General features: G+C 35.7%; 2 protein-coding genes across 2 annotated transcripts; both read right to left on the bottom strand.

Moving 5' to 3' along the window:
• Positions 1-876: 876 nt before the first annotated feature.
• On the bottom strand, positions 877-2,754 carry LOC121262537 (epoxide hydrolase A-like). Its single transcript, XM_041165047.1, has 3 exons — positions 2,254-2,754; positions 1,685-1,923; positions 877-1,144 (listed from the first exon to the last, which is right to left on the bottom strand). Exons 1-3 carry the CDS (start codon positions 2,716-2,718, stop codon positions 898-900), a joined length of 951 nt encoding a protein of 316 aa, XP_041020981.1. The 5' UTR covers positions 2,719-2,754; the 3' UTR covers positions 877-897.
• A 13,184-nt stretch (positions 2,755-15,938) lies between these two features.
• Positions 15,939-17,576, bottom strand: LOC121262536 (epoxide hydrolase A-like). Its single transcript, XM_041165046.1, has 3 exons — positions 17,056-17,576; positions 16,659-16,897; positions 15,939-16,386 (listed from the first exon to the last, which is right to left on the bottom strand). Exons 1-3 carry the CDS (start codon positions 17,518-17,520, stop codon positions 16,140-16,142), a joined length of 951 nt encoding a protein of 316 aa, XP_041020980.1. The 5' UTR covers positions 17,521-17,576; the 3' UTR covers positions 15,939-16,139.
• Positions 17,577-18,938: the final 1,362 nt, after the last annotated feature.

Here is an 18,938-nt window from a genome sequence, read left to right as displayed (position 1 = left end):
TAAATGACTTTTGTTGTCGGTTTATGATTTAATAGTTACGAGCACATTTTCTAGAAAAATAATGGATATTATTCATAGCGTGTTTATGGTCAAATGGGATTTTTGGCATGTATTGGAAAATAATCATTTTTGAAAAAAAAAATGAGGTTTTGGGATATGTTTGTTGGTTGCATTAATGCGTTTTTATCTCGAGAGTTGTTTGGATTATACTTACTTGAGGTATCGTTCTACGATAACGCAGATTTTGATGCAGATGAAGCTGAGGGTGAGCCTGAGGATTCGACTCCGCCCAGAGAATGATTTGGGAGCACTCGTATCTGTATTTGGCTTTGTACTATATTTTTATCTTGAGATAACTGTATAACTCTTTTTAACATTTTACTTATGTAAATTTGTATTAAAAATTTGGTACTTAGGGCAAGTTTGGGGGATGGGATGAGACACAAAATTCTTATCTCATCTCATCTCATCATTACACCTTTTTCAAATCCCTATACAAAATATAATAAACAATTCAACTTTTTCAAATCTCAATTCACCTTTTTCAAATCCTAATACAATAATAATATTAAAACACAATATTTTAAACTCTCAAACAAAACACAAAATTCTCATCTCATCCCCCAAACTTGCCCTAGTTGACTTATTTAAATTATTCGCTACGTTGTTTATTGTATACTGTTGCATGTACACACACTTGACATTATCGTTGAGATGCGTGACCGTGTTGTTATCATCCCGACGTCACGATTCTCGTGTTTCTGTACGTAGGAGTCAGGGCGTCACACTTATTTAATTGGTTGGCTTCATAGATCATGGGTCAGTACTCACCCATGGAAACTAAACATGACCCTACAGCCCCCGACTCGAAAACGCTTTCTCGCACACGACTCATCATCAGAACTTGTTGATAAATTCATATATGTGTGCGCTAACCTCATCTGCCTTTTCTTGATTGATGAAATGAGATACTCCTTCCATCACAACTACGTCTTCCAAACATGGCACATCTCTCTTGAAACCGCCGCTGCTTATATATTCCTTGACACCTGGGATGTTGTAGACGATATCTTGGTCTCCCACTATGAACTTGGCTGGCACTTTGATTTGTAGTCCCGTCCATGGTGCTGTGAGCTCCCAGTTTCTGCCATTTGATACAAAGATTACGGTCCCAAGTAAATAGATTCTCTGATGGAGTTGTATTTTTAGTAAAACTTTACAGCCCTAGCTAATTGGAAGCCAGAAGAGTTGAGACTTGAGAGATTGGTTTGTTCATTAATATACAAACTAAGTTTGGAAAACATGTAGACAATCTCGACTTGTATAAACTCATATATAACTTTATATATCAATGTGTACTATATATATAATATATTAATAATTTTATATAGACCCAAAAGTGGTATCTAGAAATTTGTGGATGAAGTAGCCAGAAATTAGGGGGCCTTAGGCAATTCCGGTCCTGCATTGAGCCGGATCCTATTCATTATAAAGACAAGAATTTCTAAATTCAACTTCCATAAATGCAGAGTAATATATGGCAGTTAGCTTGAGGAGTTCCGGAGTGAAGGTCAGTGAATAAACACTAATGATTAATATATTTGAATAAACTTTCCGTAGATATGCATTAGATTATACTCATAAAAGAATCGATCGGCACAAATTACAGATGCTTGAAACTTACAGGTGGCTAACTCGGTAATAGTTCAATCCTCCGGTGAAACCTGTCTGCTTAAATTTGGTGGCATAATAATTAATATCTTCTTCTGACAACCAAGAAGGCAATGCATCTGGTGTTGCCATTCCTCTAAATCCCACTTCTTTAGGTATCATCGGAGGATTTGGACCAAATGTAGAAAAGAACTTCTTCATTAGTATTGCGGTATCGACACAAGCAAAATCTTCTTCAGCTTCTCCAGGTTCCTGCAGGCACCACAATTTAATTAAGAGAAAAAATATTTACAACTGTAAATTATGCAATCGTTATCTAATTGTTTTTAAAAAAATAAATAAAATATTGAAATTCATATAAAAAAAATATTTTTTTAATAATAAATCTCATTCTTTTTCAAAACGATTACGTGATATTTATGCACATTATTCGTTGAATTACTCTTTAATTAATCTCATGCAACGAGCTGTTTCGAATTTGATGTATAACGGCGATTTAAACTATTTGTAGAAGTTTCCGATAGTCATAGTGAATCAAAATAACGAAAATCGCCCAAAAATTGAGTTGAGATGATAATTTACCTGAAACCTCCAAAAGTAATAATCATCACCAAACGAAGCCCTGAAGCCTTCCGCTAAATCTAACGTCGGGTTCCTGGGAAAAGATGGCACGCTCAGGTTGATCACAGCTTTGATTCTATCCGGCCTGAACCAACAGAAGTACCAGGCAATCATAGCTCCCCAGTCATGGCCGACCAAGAAGACCTGCTCGATGCGAAGCTGGTCAAGAAGGGCGATGAGGTCTCCGACGATGTGGAAAGCTGTGTAAGAGGCAGGGGAGAGCGGGGCGTCGGTGTCGCCATAGCCGCGAAGGTCAGGGGCAATGCAACGGTAACCGAGGGAGGAGAGGTAGAGAAGCTGGTGTCGCCACGAGTACCAGAGCTCAGGGAAGCCATGGAGGAAGAGCACCACCGGGCCTGTCCCTATCGATGCCACGTGCATGTTTATTCCATTGGTGGTGACCGTCGTGTGCTCTATTTTCTCCATTTCTGAACTCTCTCTTTCCCTACTCAAGATGTAAACTTCACAAATTACACGTCTGGGCTTTGCTTTGAGCTTCCTATCTTCCAGTTAAAAACAAAATTAAGAAAAAAAAAAAAAAAAACAGAAATTGGCGTATTCATCATGTCGATGCGGTCTATGAAGGTTCCAGATCATCGATGCCGTATACAATGAACCGCGGCTGCTGATGGCTTTTTAAAAAGAAATTGTGTGATTGACGAAGATATTTGATAATATAAAACTTTATAAATGGAGGTAGTCTATTATGGTACATCATTTTTGTAAATATATTTTTATTTAAAATAGAAATTGTGATATATCAAATTATATATAAAACTGTCGTTTCGCTAAATATTATCGACTTTTTCGAATTTTTATTTTATAATATATCAATTAGGATTTTAAAGTTTTGCTAACTCTAGCTTAATGACTTATGAAATAAAAATATATTAACAAACATATCAAATCATAAAAATTTTGTTAATATTTCAAATTTTACCGAACATGAGACTTTTCAATTGCGAGTTCTATTTGGTCATCAATGGCGGCTAGCTCCTTGGACCTCATAAGCAAAGTTCCAAGGCTTATGAAACGTTCCACTACTACAAACAGTTGGCCGGCCGGGACCTCACATCTTACAATTATTGCTTTTATCTAGTGATTTCTTTTAAGAAAAATGTTAAATTTATTTAAGAAAAATTTATATGTTAGTTATTGATATGCTGAAAATAATGACATTTAAAATTTAAATTTTATATTTCAAAATAAAACTGATAAAATGAGTAGTCTTGTTACTGCCTAAAAACAACACAATATGCCAGAATGGGAGAAAGAGTTATTATCGGCCCGCTATAGCGACTCGGGTCTCGATCAGTGTAGTTTAGAGCTTCCGGAGGTGGTCTGGTGTGGCTGTACGGTACCCGTGCATACATCCATAGCAATGAATAGGAAATAAATGCAAGAAAAGTCAAAGAGAGGGAGATACTCAAAATTACGTAGTTCGGCATAAGGCCTATGTCCATGAGGCGTTTTGGGAGGAAAAATCTACTGTAATATGCTTGCTTTACAGTCTCTCATAGACTTTCATCCTCACTGTATAATGGAGATCAGAGATCTATCTTCTAAGGGAGATGCTATCTTTGGAGAAGTTGAAGCCATAGTCTCACCCAAAATGTCCTCTCGAAGAAGCTCTCCCAACTCCCCTCTGAAGTGTTTTGGTCTCTTCCCTTTATCCTCTGCCCCTTGTCTTCTTTATGTCACATCACCTCTCATTTATATCACATCTCATCTTTTCCCTCCTGACACATTTTCTTCCCTCAACCTTTTGTTCCCTAATTCCTTCTCTCTTTCTTCCCTCTTGGTGAGTCACCCCACCTTGGGTTGAGCTTGGAGACCTATCATGGGTTTGAGATATTTTATCCCCTCTAGTTGCCCACAACTCTTAAGGCCAATTCGCTCCAAAAGAAGGTCCTGAGAATCTTCAAGATAAAATATGCGATAGAGCTAGTTCGTAGAAATCTGTAAAAAGATAAATCTTGGGAGTGGGTCCCTGGTTTTCTGTTTCGCTTGATTTAAGTGATAAAGATTTCCAAGCACGAGACTAGGCGAGAGATTGGTTTGACCTCGTAAGGCGCGAGCCTAGAGCTCTGCTTTGGCAGGAGATGTATGCGATCTCGTAAGGTGCTAGCGTGAAGCTCAGCTTTTATGCTCATGAGGTTGGTCGGGCAGTCAAGTGACTTGCCGGCCTATTCGGGCGCCTAGGAGGTCGGGCAGTCCATGACCTTTCCCACTTGTTGACTTGTTATGAAAGTGGTGATAAACCGAGTAGCTGAAAGACTGGAGTCACCTCTTTAGCCGTCGTAGACTAGAGGGAGGTCGAACAGTTCGTAAGATTGGACTCACCTTATTGCCGTGAAGGAGGTCGAGTAGTTCCTAAGACTGGACTCACCTTGTTGACCCTCATAGAGGTGAGGGAAGTCGAGTAGATCTTCTGTATGAATGTCTGTTGTTGTCGAAAAGCGTAAATTCATCTGATGTTTTAGTTTTCGAAGGTGTTTGTGACTTTTCCTTTTCCGATGTGCATTGTTGTTAACGTTTCCATTTTGCCGTCAGCGTTAGAATTTGTTTTTAGTAACACACGCAAAGTGGTTAAGGAGCTTGTCGACCCTTTGGGTCCACCTTAGGCAGTTTTAGAGCCCGTTGACTCATTCCTGAATGTAACTTGCTGGCAGTGATTATGGCATGAGTGCAGACACCCAGAATTTGCAAGTGGAGATGTTGTCCCAAGAGTAACGTCAACAAAGCGTAATATTGAACTCGCCTTGTTGACATGGTGGATGTCGAGCACTTTGTAAGACTGAAATCACTTTGTTGACCCTCGTAGAAGTGAGGGAAGGTTAAGGAAGTCGAGCAGTTCGTAAGACTGGACTCGCCTCGGTGACTTTCATAAAAGTGAGGGAACTCGGGAGGAGGTCGAGCAGTTTGCAAGACTGGACTCGTCTCGTTGACCCTCGTATATGTGAGGGAACTAGGGCGGAGGTCAGACAATTCGTAAGACTAGATTCACCTCGTTAATCCTCGTAAATGTGAGGAAACTTGGGTGGAAATTGAGTAGTTCATAAGACTGGACTTGCCTCATTGATCCTCGTAAGTGTGAGGGAGGTAAGTAGTCAGAGCGCTTGCTTAGGCTACAAAAGCCAAACCAGTTAGCATAAATATACCCCAATCATAAGTGTGAAATTTGCAAACCTAAATCATCTTACTCGTGTGTGGCGAAGGTCAGAGACGCACCGACGAGGCCTGTGGGCAGTCAGGTTTCTACGATGATGAAGGTTTGGAGTGCTTGCGTGCATGTTAATACCAAGAAATTGACTCCGATGGAGACACATTGAGACGCCCGAAGATGCCCGAGGGTTGTGTAGCCGATGTTTCGCATTACAGGAATCAATTATGTTAGTAAAATGAAATATACATAAGTTTTGAGAGAGACAAACCAGTGTATTTTAGCTGCTGTAGCCAATTTTGTTTTACTAAAATTGCTCGCTACTTGTTGCTCTCTCTCTGTCTTTGTTTCTGTCTGTCTGTCTGTCTCTCTGTGTTTTTCTTGTGGAGCATTGTGGCTGAAGAGGTGGTGGGTCCCTAGACCCACCTTGTGTGTCCCAGGCACGTCTTTGCGTGCCCTATGCATGTACCGTGCATAGTGCACGTTGCATGCGTGCAGCAGGTGACCAAGAGAGGTGAGGCTGTAGTGGCCGAGCAGTTGTTGTCTGAGCGATTTCTGTCTATGCAGTTGCAGTCCGAGGTGTACATGGTTAAGATATTTTCTATTCGTTCAGTTCATGTCCGAGATATGCATGCTGAGATGTTTTCTGTCTGTGCAGTTCATGTTCAGACATATAAACATGGTGGACATGTTTTGTGTCCATGCAGTTCATGTCTGAGACATACATGTCGGAGATGGTTTGTGTCTGTGCAGTTCATGTCGAGACATACATGGCAGAGATGTTTTTACGAATATTCACAGACCAGTGTGTGTGTGATGTAGTACTATATAAATATATTTTTATACGGCTCAAAAATGATTTCTCAAAATTAATTAATAGATAAAGTAATCACAAGAATGGTAGTATTAATAATGTTTTTATGAAAAAAAACTCGTAAACACATGAATAAAATATACAATATTTTTGGATTTAATGTTTATAACTTCATTTATAAAGTTTAATTAATAATAATAATAAATTACTTAGTAAATAGTGATTGCTTATGAGATTTCAGAGTGATCAAGTTTAAACTCGTTAACAAAATCAAATAAACTAATTAATCACTCATGAACATAAAATGTAAGTTAATAATAAGTTCAAGTTTAATTGCATGTGTTAAAATAAACTTAATGAATAGATCTAAAAATACACCACTTGACTGGAGCGCAGCTCTACTTCCAATTCCAATTTCCAATAGCTATATATGCATCAGAAATGTGCATTGGTTAAACTGATGCAGTCCTTTTGGTGATTTTCTACTTGGTGATTGCATGGGCATTTTTCTAATTCCCAAAGGTATCTTGAGGAACATTAATAAACTAATGCAGTCCTTTGGTGGGGGATTAGAAACCAGAATTCCAAGATGCATTGGTTAAATTGGAAGGGGCTTGGAAAGGGCAAACAGGTTGGGGGTTTTGGGTTTTAAGATTTTGAAAATTTCAACAAAGCTTTGTTAGCTAAGTAAGGGTGGAGACTCATCACCAACACCCAATCTTTGGCCTCTCGAGTCCTAAAAGCCAAATATTTCCCTTCAACTGATTTTTCTGCAGCAAGAGTTAGAATAGGTGATTCCTTTGTGTGGAAAAGTATTACAGTAGCCAGACCACTACTCTATGAGGGACTTTTATGGAAGATTGGTAATGGAAACAAAGTGAAGATTTGGTCAGATCGATGGCTGCCTATTCCAACGTCATACAGGACTCAGCCTCCTCCCAAGGTGCTCAGCACAGAAGCAGCTGTCAACTCTCTCATCGACCAAGACACTCACTCTTGGAACCTACCCCTTGTTCAAAGTGTTTTCATCCCTGAGGGGGCTGCTATCATTTCTAGAATTCATATTAGTCTCTGCAACAACAATGACAAGCAGGTTTGGAGGTACACTAAGAATGGGATCTTCTTAGTTAAATCAGCATACCATCTCCAAGTCTCTGTAAATGATCTCAATAAGGGGCAAGCCTCAGATCCTACCAAACATGAGGTCCTATGGAAATTGCAATGGAAGCTTAAAGTGCCTAACAAAATCAAAATTTTCCTCTGGAGATTAGCTAGGGAAATCCTTCCCACTAGAGTAAACTTGCACAAAAGGGAGATCATTGATTCACCCATGTGTCCAATATGCTTATCTCATCCAGAAATTGTGTCTCATGTACTATCGAGCATTAACTCAAGATGTATGGAGGCCAGGATGTATGGAGCATTAACTCAAGAAGGTTACAAAAAAGTAGGACTGAGGAGGCTCCCTTTTATGAATTGCTTACAGAGCTTCTATCCACTTTTCCATTAGAGGAACACACTAAGTTAGCTCTCACAGTTAAGGAACTTTGGTACAGAAGGAACAAGTTTATTTTTGAATCCAAATTCGCTTCACCTCAACAGGTCTTAAAGCTTGTCTCCACTAGCATCACAGAGTTAGATGAGCTAGAAAGGAACCAGCAAAAGATAACTCCTCAGAATCTACCTCCAGCCAAGTGGTGTAAACCTCCAACCAACTATTACAAATTAAATTGGGATGCAGCCATCGACAAGTTTAACTGCAAGGTGGGTATCGGGGTGTCAATCAGAGATTGGTTTGGCCTTGTGACAGCAACTTTCAGGAGCCCCTGTCCTTCCTTTCCCGATCCTTCTGGGAGAAGCACTTGCTGCCTCGCGAGCAGTACAATTTGGCATTGAGATTGGTCTCAACAATGTCATTTTCGAAGGGGATTCAAAGTAAGTGGTAAATGGCATAAATGGTTCAACTGAAGACTAGAGTACGGTGAGGCTGATTTATCAAGACATCAAGAAATTACTTGGCACTTACCTTTCTTGGTCTGTTTGTCATGTACCTAGACAAGCCAATATAGTGGCGCATTGCTTGGCTAAAAGTTCTCTAGACTTATCTGAGGACTCAATTCATGTAGATGATTATCCTTAATGTATTCACAATCATCTCTTTTGAGTTATTAATACGAAGTAACCTTTCTCTCTCTCAAAAAAAAAAAAAAAAGAGAAATATTTGGTCTATCGAAAAATCTTATAAAAGTACCGAACTTACAAACTGACATGCATGGCTTTATGTGAGACATCAAATTGTGAGACTTTTTCTTTTTATTATTGTAAATATATTTATTATCGTGCATCAAACTACGTTAATTTATAAGTTCATTTGTAATATCAACAGACTTAGCAATTCTCGCCCAATGGTACTTATAAAAGAAGCAACAAAAATATGGTTGCAACTTACAAGTCGCTAGCTCGATCGTGGTTCGATTCAGTACTCGCTCGATAAAACCTATGTACTTAAATTTTGTGGCATAATACTAAATACTTTCTGCAGAACCTCCTAAGGGCAAGGTATTTGGAGTTGGCAATCCACTAAATCCTACATGATCTTTAGGTATAATCAAATTAGACTCTAGACCAAAAATCGAGAATTGTTATAAATGTATATATAAACTTGGTTGATGATCATTTAGATTCCATCTCTTAGAATCCTAGCCCATTAATGTATAAACTTTTGGAATTCCTAAATTTATCAATGTATCTCACTAATTCATATATGACTCTTTCATATTTCGTATCCTCCTATGCCTATAAAAGATGGGTGCCTTGAGGATTATTTGTATAACACAAGAATTAAGCTAGAAGTGAATGATATTGAGTGCCTGAATAGCTAAGGTTATATTGCAACCTTTCTATTCTCTTGTCACTTCTATTTAATTTCACAACATGTTATCAACAACAGACTTTAGCTAATTGTTATGTGCTTTTGATCTTTGGTAAGATACTTTCGAAACATCTCTTGACCACTGTAAGTTTATATTCTATAAATATTGATATTCGCTTATTGGAATATAAATAATTTTATAAAATCTTGATATCATTTATATATAGTGTATAATGTTATCATATCAATAGGATGAATATTCTTGTCTTTTATGTTAGTTCGATTTTAAATATTTCTTTCTTATTCAATACTTAATATATTTGTTATATAGATTCTGTCAAATCTTATAAAACCCAAATTTGTCTCCCTCGATGTTTCTGGCAACAATTATTATCATGGACCCTAGATGCTGAGATTCATCTTGAAGAATAAATCTTGGAAATACTATTAAGGAAGGAAATGAAGCATCCCTCTAGGATCGAGCTAAAACAATGATTGTTTTTGCCATCATCTGTATGAAAAACTAAGTACCTTAAAATTAAAAATCCATTAATTCTATGTAATAGTTTAAGGGAGAGATACATTTACCAGAAGACCATGATCCTCCCAAATCTCATTATGATTGGATGCACACGAAGTTGTAAGATTATTAGTGAATACAACTCTACACTTTTTCTGTTTTTTAAAAAATAAGTTCACTATTAAAATTGTGTAAAGAAAATGCTACTAATGAGAATGCATTTGAAATGAAACATATAACAAATCCATGCCTCAAATGTGATATTGCAACAACAATATCGACTGCGAAAGTTCATTAAGTATTTTGAACTAATATATTGTTTACTAGTGACTGAACTAAACAACAAGTTATTAATGAAATCTCACTAGTTTCGTCTAACTGGTTCTACTTCATTCTCTAAACCGAATGGAATCTGTTAGCATAAAAATATATCTGCAAGTACACAGAATCTTAACAAGCAGTAAAATGTTTTAAAGAAAACGATTATTGAACCCACAGTGAATAATTATGCTATTGAGTATTGAAATTGACTAAATTAATTACTATTTGAAAAATCGAAATTTGAAGAATAGTTTTTCTAAATTAAAATGAAGAAAAAAAAATATTAAAATTAAGATTTTAAAAATAATAAGAATAGATCTAGAGTATTTAACTTCACCTAACAAATCCCACACAATTTATTCTTCATTTTTATAGAATTCCAATTATCCCAAGTTGATGATAAAAATTCCTTAACTATTCAATATTTTCTCTCGAACAATACCAAAAATATCTCTAACTAATAACTCCGTATCTCTATGTGAATTTAACTAATTGGAGACTCATTAAGTTCTTTGGATTTTCTTGAAAATCACACTAGTTGCAATAAAACATCTCTACTTTTGCTCAACTAATAGTGTTTAATTCTAGAGTTTTAATCACAAATCACTTATCGGTCTCATTGCAATCCAAAAAATTGAACAATAGTTAATTAGAAAATTATAAGCATTAAGAATAAGAAATAAATACTTAATCATGGAAATATTGAAAATAAAATAACTTGGAATATAAACTGTATGTTCAATGCTAGGCTACATCAAAACTCTAGAAAATAGAATTAGTTCATAATGGAATTGAAAAAAAAAAGAAAATAAAACTAGCATTCTTCGTTGAAGTTGGTTGATGAAGCATGCGGCTCTTACCTTTGCCTCCAGTTCCGCCTTCTCGAAAGAACACTTAAATAATAAATTTTGGAACTCTAAACTCAGACTCTAAATTATAAAAACTCTCGACTTCGATTCAAAACTCTATTCATCCCACAAGTCAAGATTAAATAGATATTGAAATTCAAATCTAGAAACAAGATAATTGTGACTATAATTTAGCTTAAAGATCTAGAAATTAGTTTCTAAAGATAAATGTTAACATAAAAAGAATTATCCTAAAAATAACGAGATTATCTAAAATGGAAGATTCAGTGATATGTGGCTTGAATATCGGAGCTTGGAAGGATTTGGTCACCAACAGATTAATTGCGAAACACGAATTTGGCGGTCAGCAGGAGATTGATCCCAGTTGGGATGAATTATCCCACTGAGTAGATGTCGTGTGCGCTGAATATAACTAGTGTGAAGGTCACAAATGAACGGGAGTAGAGGTCACAAAGACCACACGACCCTCTTCTCGCCTACCGAGTGGAAAGATGAGTTAGATCCATCCTCCTAAGAGGGATCTAACTCATCTTGGTATTTCTGATTTCATTGTAGATCCAAACAGAGACAATAATCTTTTGATCAGTGATGCGTATGACTATAACAATTAGTTTTATTTCTTTATTATATAATCACATTGTGTTGGTTTTTATCTTTCAATATATCCTGTTAAACTTTCTTATACCTTAATAAAATTTTATACATATTTTTGTTTATAAGGAGATATGGCTTCTTTTGATGCGTTGTCCAATTCCAATATGATTGGTGAAGATCTATACCTGGCAGACAGTTGTACATCATGCACAATTTAAAGATAAAGAAATATATTGAATATATAATATTACAACGTTGCTACGTACAACCAGTGTGTGCAACCGTCGTGTAACTGACTGACAGAGTTGGGTCCACTTTCTCTTTTTTTTCTTCTTTCTTCTGCCCTCTTTCTCTCCCCTTCATTTTTATATCTGTCAATGAAAATCTTAGAAATAGTTTTCTATACCTCATTTTATTTCTCTATCAGTTTCACTGTACCCCAGGCCCCCTCTTCTTGTTGTCATCCCAGCACCTGTAGCAGTTTCTGTTGCATCATCAGCCCAACCACAATCCTCACAACAAACCCGAAGAAGATTTATCGACTTGCCAGGGTGAGTTGATATGTTTTTGGAGATGGATATTTTGGTCAAATATTTGGTGGGTGTGCAGCTCATGGCGAGTTACATGGGAAAGAAAATTGTGGTGGTGAGTCTAACATGCATTAAAAGAACAGATACAATGGTGAAACTTTGTGAGGCCTTCGAATGTTTGAAGCTCAAAATCATTACAGCAAACATCATTGCTTTTTCTGGGAGGCTTTTGAAAACAATCTTCGTTGAGGTCAGTCCCTTTTCTTACTTTATACCGATCTGTTGCATAAGATTTATTTTCTTTCATAATTAGTTAACCACAAATGGAATACTGAGTTGCTAAGCACCAACAAGGTTGAATTTTTTTATTTAGTTTGGGTTCGTGGAGAAGACGAAGGGGCCATTGTTATTGTTCATCACTTCACTTGTTGAATTACAAGCTTCGTTTCTTTTTTTAAAAGGAGAAATTTCCCTTTTTGGTATGTTAATTAGTACAAATATCCTTTAGTTGACATTCAAATGGATAAGGCTTCCATAATAAAAAACGCCATTGAAGATATCCAAGAGCTCCATGAACATGAAAGAATAATCCAAGCTGAGATAACGAAGCTTGAGTCAGGGAAATTGAAGCAAAATCTAAAACCCAACTCCTCACCATCTCAGAAAGAGGAGAACAAACCCATTGAAGTAAATACCTTTGATTTGGAAGACGAATGAACCTCTATACTGGAAGACGAGCTGGAAGGCGAAGAGGGTACCTCTGTGCTTGGGGAAGACGAAAGAACAAGTGTGCTTGTTCGATTTTGAGATGAATGAATGGTTGGGAAAGATGAAAGACTCTGAGACGAAGTGTGGAAATGAGAATGAATGGTGTTGAGAAACGAAGAAATGAAAATGTGCCGTTTCTATTTAATGCCACATGAGATGCAATTGTGCCCGATTTCTCCCCGCAGTTGCCTCAATCATTTTTCATAACAATTTTGCTAGGTACAACCGCCCAGCAGAACCACTGTGTAATCATGTGTGACGTGGCAGCATCTGACAAAAATTAAAACAAAACAAAAAATAAAATGAAAAACAGGAAAAAAGCATTTATGAAAAAGGGGAAGAAGACCATCTAACTGAAAAAGGCAAGGTCCCAAACCCAGAAGAGACTGGTAACAAAGGAAAACCAAAGACAACTTTCTTTGATGGGTAATCGGTATTCTCTTGCTTCAGAGTCGATTTTTAATTTCACTTTGGAAAATAAGAAGAAAAAATGAAGACTCCATAAGAATTATGCCTCTATCTATTTCTTGCTACTTTTGTTTCTGCAAGCTTTTGCTCTGCAGCTCCCGTAGTTTTTTTAAACACGGTATTTTTCTTTACGTCTCTCTTTGCTTTTAATAAAGGCAACTCTTAGCATCCATTTCTATTCTCCTTTTTAATCAAACCACATGAGAATACTTTTTCTAACACTGACTTTTCTTTCTTTTCCTTTTATTTTACAACTTTGTTGTTGGGTTTTTGCAAGAATAAGAGAAAGAGGAACACTTTTGCTCCTTTTCATCACAAGTTGTTAGGTAGTGTTTGTGTGTGGTTGAGAAAGAAAGTTTACTTGTACAGACAACAAGAGAGAGCAAAGAGAGAGAGAACGCTTTGGTTTTTCAGACCAAAGAAACAATAAGAATTAAACTTGGGGGAGGGTCGGTTGGTTTGATTTGGTGTGTGAAATTCTATCACCAACCTATTTTCACCCATGGATGGTTGAGGGTTGGGATTTTGCAGAGAGATGAATGAGGTTGTTGGGCTTCGAAAAGGGTAAGGGTCGTCGAAGGAGAAGATCTGAGGAAATTTAGCTAGGGGAGGAAGGAGAAGATCTGTGTTTTGGTGCGGAAAACAGAGGCTTACAGTGGCTTGGGTGCAGTTGGTGTCGGTTTTAATTGGGTGGTCATGCGTGTGAGGTATTTGGGCTTAGAGCACAAAATTGCTCTATTTTGACTCTTTAAAACAGAGGAGTAATGGCAGCTGGGAGGTTTGCTGAGTTGTTTACATGGAGTCTCCGATGTAAAGCAATGCCTTGCGAGATGGTTGGAGTTGCCTTGCTTGAAGGGATTCATGTGTGGTGACAACAGCTACGAGGTGGAGATGATTCACTGAAGCCTGAAGGTTTGTGACAGTGATAATTTCTTTGCTCAAAAAAGGGGGTCATACCTATTTGGTTTCCTGAAAACTAAGTATTTCAAAGGAGAGGGAGCGATTCGATGGAGATAGAGATAGAGGAAAAAATGAAATTTTGAGTCAGAGAGGAAAAATTAAATAGAAAAGCAGTGGAAGAAAAAATAAATAAATGACGTAGACACGTCGGTTGCATCAAGCAGGGATATCTATATCTTTCTTTTCATAATATTAATTAGAGCTATGGTCATTTGATTCATTCAACCTAATTAAAAGTTTCGATAGATCCAATGTCATGTTACCTAGATAAGTCTGCAAACTATTTATTATTTTAGATATTAGGAGATCCCTGCAGTGTGCTAGCATTATTAAAGAGAGAGAGGGTGTGAGAGTAGAAGCACTTGACAGAAAAAAAATATACTTATTTATTTGTTGACAAAAATCAATGAAAGGACAGTGGAAGCCACACCAATTCTCAGCAACCCTACCCAATTCAAAGGAAAGAACCGTACGATATACGTTTTCTATATTTAAAAAGGAAAATGATTGTCTGCCGTTCTATTCTTACCGTTTTAATTGACTGTTTGTATAATTATTTTTATTTAGTGATTAAAAGAGTAATTTAGGACAATATTATTCTTATTATTAGTTTCTACCACTAATTTTTATTGTTATAATTTTATTATTATTATTTACTTAATAATTAAATAAATATTTTTTAATAATATTCTAAATATTTTTTATTTTTCAAAAAATATTTAAAAATATTAAAAAAACATATAAAAAAATATAAAAACAAAATTTAAAATTACTAGCGAGAATCTACGGGAGCTCCGAACGGTGGGGTAGCACCGCTCCAAAATAAATTACTCTACTTAGACTTGGGTATCCACTTTTCCATTAAATGCACAGAACACAGTTTCATCGATCGGGCGTGTAAATGTCCTATCGAAAGTCATATCACTTGCCCTACCACTTTGTGCTACTGTCTGCCAGTACGTTGAAAGGATTTTAATGGAAAACAATAACTAATCCATAAAAAAAAGTTAAAAAAGATGATTAATAATATGCTTACACTATTTTATTTTTACAACGTATTAAATAAAAGATATTTTTATAAAATTATATTATTTTTATAAAATATTTTATAAAAATATTTCTTATTTAATATATTATTATATAATATATTATATAAAATATTGTGGATAAATATTTTCCAAAAAAGATTATAATAGCTTGCAACTTGAGTTCGTAATGCGACAAAAAATAGCCGACCGGAGTTCGGAATTCTCCACAGCCAAACGCCTGAGTTCGAAATGCGAAAAAGAAAAAATGTCTTATATCGGCTCGGATTCTAACTCTAATTCCGTTAATTTTTTTCAACCCCGATTCCGATTTCAAACTCGAAATTTTCCGACTCTAGTAAAAAGTTGGAATCATTGGAATTTTGCCCACCCCTGATCGCCGGCCATTTGTAATGAAGTTGTATTATATATGCTCTTGCATTTTGTTAAAAAGTATTTTGGACTTTCCAATAAATGAAATCATTCATCATTGAGAGTGTTTTACTAGTTTACAATGTTGGTGACTGGTTATGCATCACATTAATGGAATTAGATGTGGAGGACATTAAACACCTTGGAAACAGCTGAAACAGCCCATTATGTTGATATTTCTCCGTAAATCGAAGGTTGAGCTAAACGTTTAAAAGTCTATCATGTTGATCATATATTAAATACTTGCAAGCAGCTATGAGAAATAGTTCGGCCATTTTCTGGAGAAACACCAGCAGCGAGCTAGCTCAGATACTTTACAATATTATTTAATTCGTTAGGCATAAATAACATAATAAAATAACACCATTGTTGATTTGCTCAGTACACATAATCAACATTACATGCTTATTTAATCCCTTAATTGGCTTCATAGATGGGACACTCACCCATGGAAACTAAACAGAAAACATGACCCTCACAACCCTCGACCTGAAAACACTTTCTCGCACACTCAGAACTTGTTGATAAATTCATATATGTGTGCGCTAATCTCATCTGCCTTCTCTTGATTGATAAAATGAAATACTCCTTCCATCAAAACTACGTCTTGCAAGCATGGGACGTCTCTCTTGAAGCCGCCATCGCTTATATATTCTTTGACACCTGGGATATTGTAGACGATATCCTGGTCTCCGACAATGAACTTGGCTGGCACTTTGATTTGTGATCCAGTCCATGGCGCTGTGAGCTCCCAATTTCTGCCATTTGAGACAAGTTTACGGTCCCTAGTAAGTAGATTCTCTGATGGGGCTATATAATTTTTAGTAAAACTTTACAGCCCTAGCAAGTAGAAGCCATTATACAAACTAATTTAGACAAACTCGACTCCTATATATAAACTCGTATATATATATATATATATATATATAACTTTATATGTATATTTGTACTATATGAATATATTTATAAAGAACCAAAGTTGGTTTCTTGAGATTTGTGAATAATAGTTCAATCCTCCGGTGAAACTTACAGGTGGCTAGCTCTATAATAGTTCAATCCTCCGGTGAAACCTGTCTGCTTAAACTTGGTGGCATAATAATTAATATCTTCTTCTGACAACCAAGAAGGCAATGCATCTGGTGTTGGCAATCCTCTAGCTCCCACTTCTTTAGGTATCATCAGAGGATTTGGACCAAATAATGAAAAGAACTTCTTCATTAGCATTGCAGTATCGACACAAGCAAAATCTTCTTCAGCTTCTCCAGGTTCCTGCAGGCACCACAATTTAATTAATATCATGCAAGAAGTTTGGAACTTGTTGTATTACGGCGATCTAAAGTACTATTTGTTGTATTTTCCGATTGTCAAAGTGAATCAAAGAAACGAAAATCGCCCCAAAAAATGGAGTTGAGATGATAATTAATTACCTGAAACCTGCAAAAGTAATAATCATTACCAAACAAAGCCCTGAATCCATCAGCAAAATCTAACGCCGGGTTCCTGGGTAAAAATGGCACGCTCAGGTTGATCACAGCTTTGATTCGATCCGGCCTGAACCAACAGAAGTACCAGGCCATCATAGCTCCCCAGTCATGGCCGACTAAGAAGACCTGCTCGATGCCAAGCTGGTCAAGAAGGGCGACGAGGTCTCCAACAATGTGGAAAGCTGAGTAAGAGGCAGGGGAGGGCGGGGCGTCCGTGTCGCCATAGCCGCGTAGGTCGGGGGCGATGCAGCGGTAGCCGAGGGAGGAGAGGTAGAGAAGCTGGTGTCGCCACGAGTACCAGAGCTCAGGGAAGCCATGGAGGAAGAGCACCACCGGGCCTGTCCCAATCGACGCCACGTGCATGTTTATGCCATTGGTGGCGACCGTCGTGTGCTCTATTTTCTCCATTTCTGAACTCTTCTCTTTCTTTACTCGAGACGTAAACTTTACACGTCTGGGCTTTGCTCTGCGCTTGTTATCTCTGTAAGCTTCTGGTTACATGGTCTTCTCCCAATTTATTAAGTAAAAATGAGTTGAGAGACAAGAGTAAATAATAAAGTTTCTTTCTTTAATTGACTTTAATTGAAAGTTGATGTTTTGACTTTCTAATAATTGAAATTAAAAAAAGAAATGATATTTGAATGCGTGGAAGTACCGCGCCTTTAAAAAAAATTAATAAAAATAAAATTTATATAAAAAATTAATTTTTTAATAATAAATTTTATTTTATTTTTAAAAAAATGTACTATATTTATATATCTAAAAAACTCTCGGGTAAAAGAATTTGAGAGTTACATGGTAGGATAGTAATAAGTTAACAATTCGTTCACGATTTATAAATAATTAAAAGGAAATTGATCTCAACACAATATTTTGTACAGTATATTATATAATAATATATTAAATAAAAATATTTTTATAAAATATCTTATAAAAATAACATAATTTTATAAAAATACTTTTCTTTTATAATATTGTTATACAATATATTATATAATTTATTGTATATATATCATTACTCTAATTATAAATATAATAATATTATTTATTATATTCAAACCCAATAAATTAAAAATCAAAATCAAAATTAAACTCAAAATAATATTATTTTATTATATAAGTGATAAAAATTATTATTTAATAGTAATTTTATCATTTTCCTATATGTAATAAGCAGGCATACTGGTCAAACATCAGGTTTGACACTTTTTCCAACCACTTTGGTTTAAAAAAACTTTAGTAATCTGGTCAATTTTCATTTTAGCTTACAATAATAAGGATCTTCAGGGGATCTGTATTTGCAGGGGCATGGATAAAGTATTCCAGTGCGGCAGTGCCTGAGATCACATTCATGACTAGAGAGTAGAGACGGGCCTTGGGACTCGTGAGGCAGCTCACCGACTTTTAATCTTCCAAAGTTCCACTCAAAAACAAAATTAAAAAAAAAAAAATGTTTTAGAGCTTCTTTTAAAATCGATCTATGTCAAAATTTTTATTTCATATTATTCCGTCTCATCACATTTTATTTTTAAACATAATTCAAATATATAATTTTCAAACTAATAATTATAACTTTTTCAATCAAATTATTATAATTTTTCTAAACTTTTAAATAAAAAATAAAAAAAAATCAAAATTTTTAAATTTTTAAATAAAAATAATATTATAAAACTATATTCTAATAATATTTTAACTTTATAAAATCTTTTATTCAATTTTTTTCCTTATTTTTTTCAAAACTCAATAAATACTCTATTCAAACTATTTCACCACTATTCATAAATTATTTTATTAATATTCATAAAATTATCGTCATATCTGTCTCT

Source organism: Juglans microcarpa x Juglans regia, chromosome 4S, assembly GCF_004785595.1.
Source record: "Juglans microcarpa x Juglans regia isolate MS1-56 chromosome 4S, Jm3101_v1.0, whole genome shotgun sequence".
NCBI classification, from domain to species: domain Eukaryota; kingdom Viridiplantae; phylum Streptophyta; class Magnoliopsida; order Fagales; family Juglandaceae; genus Juglans; species Juglans microcarpa x Juglans regia.
This window is presented reverse-complemented; position numbering and strand designations above follow the sequence as displayed.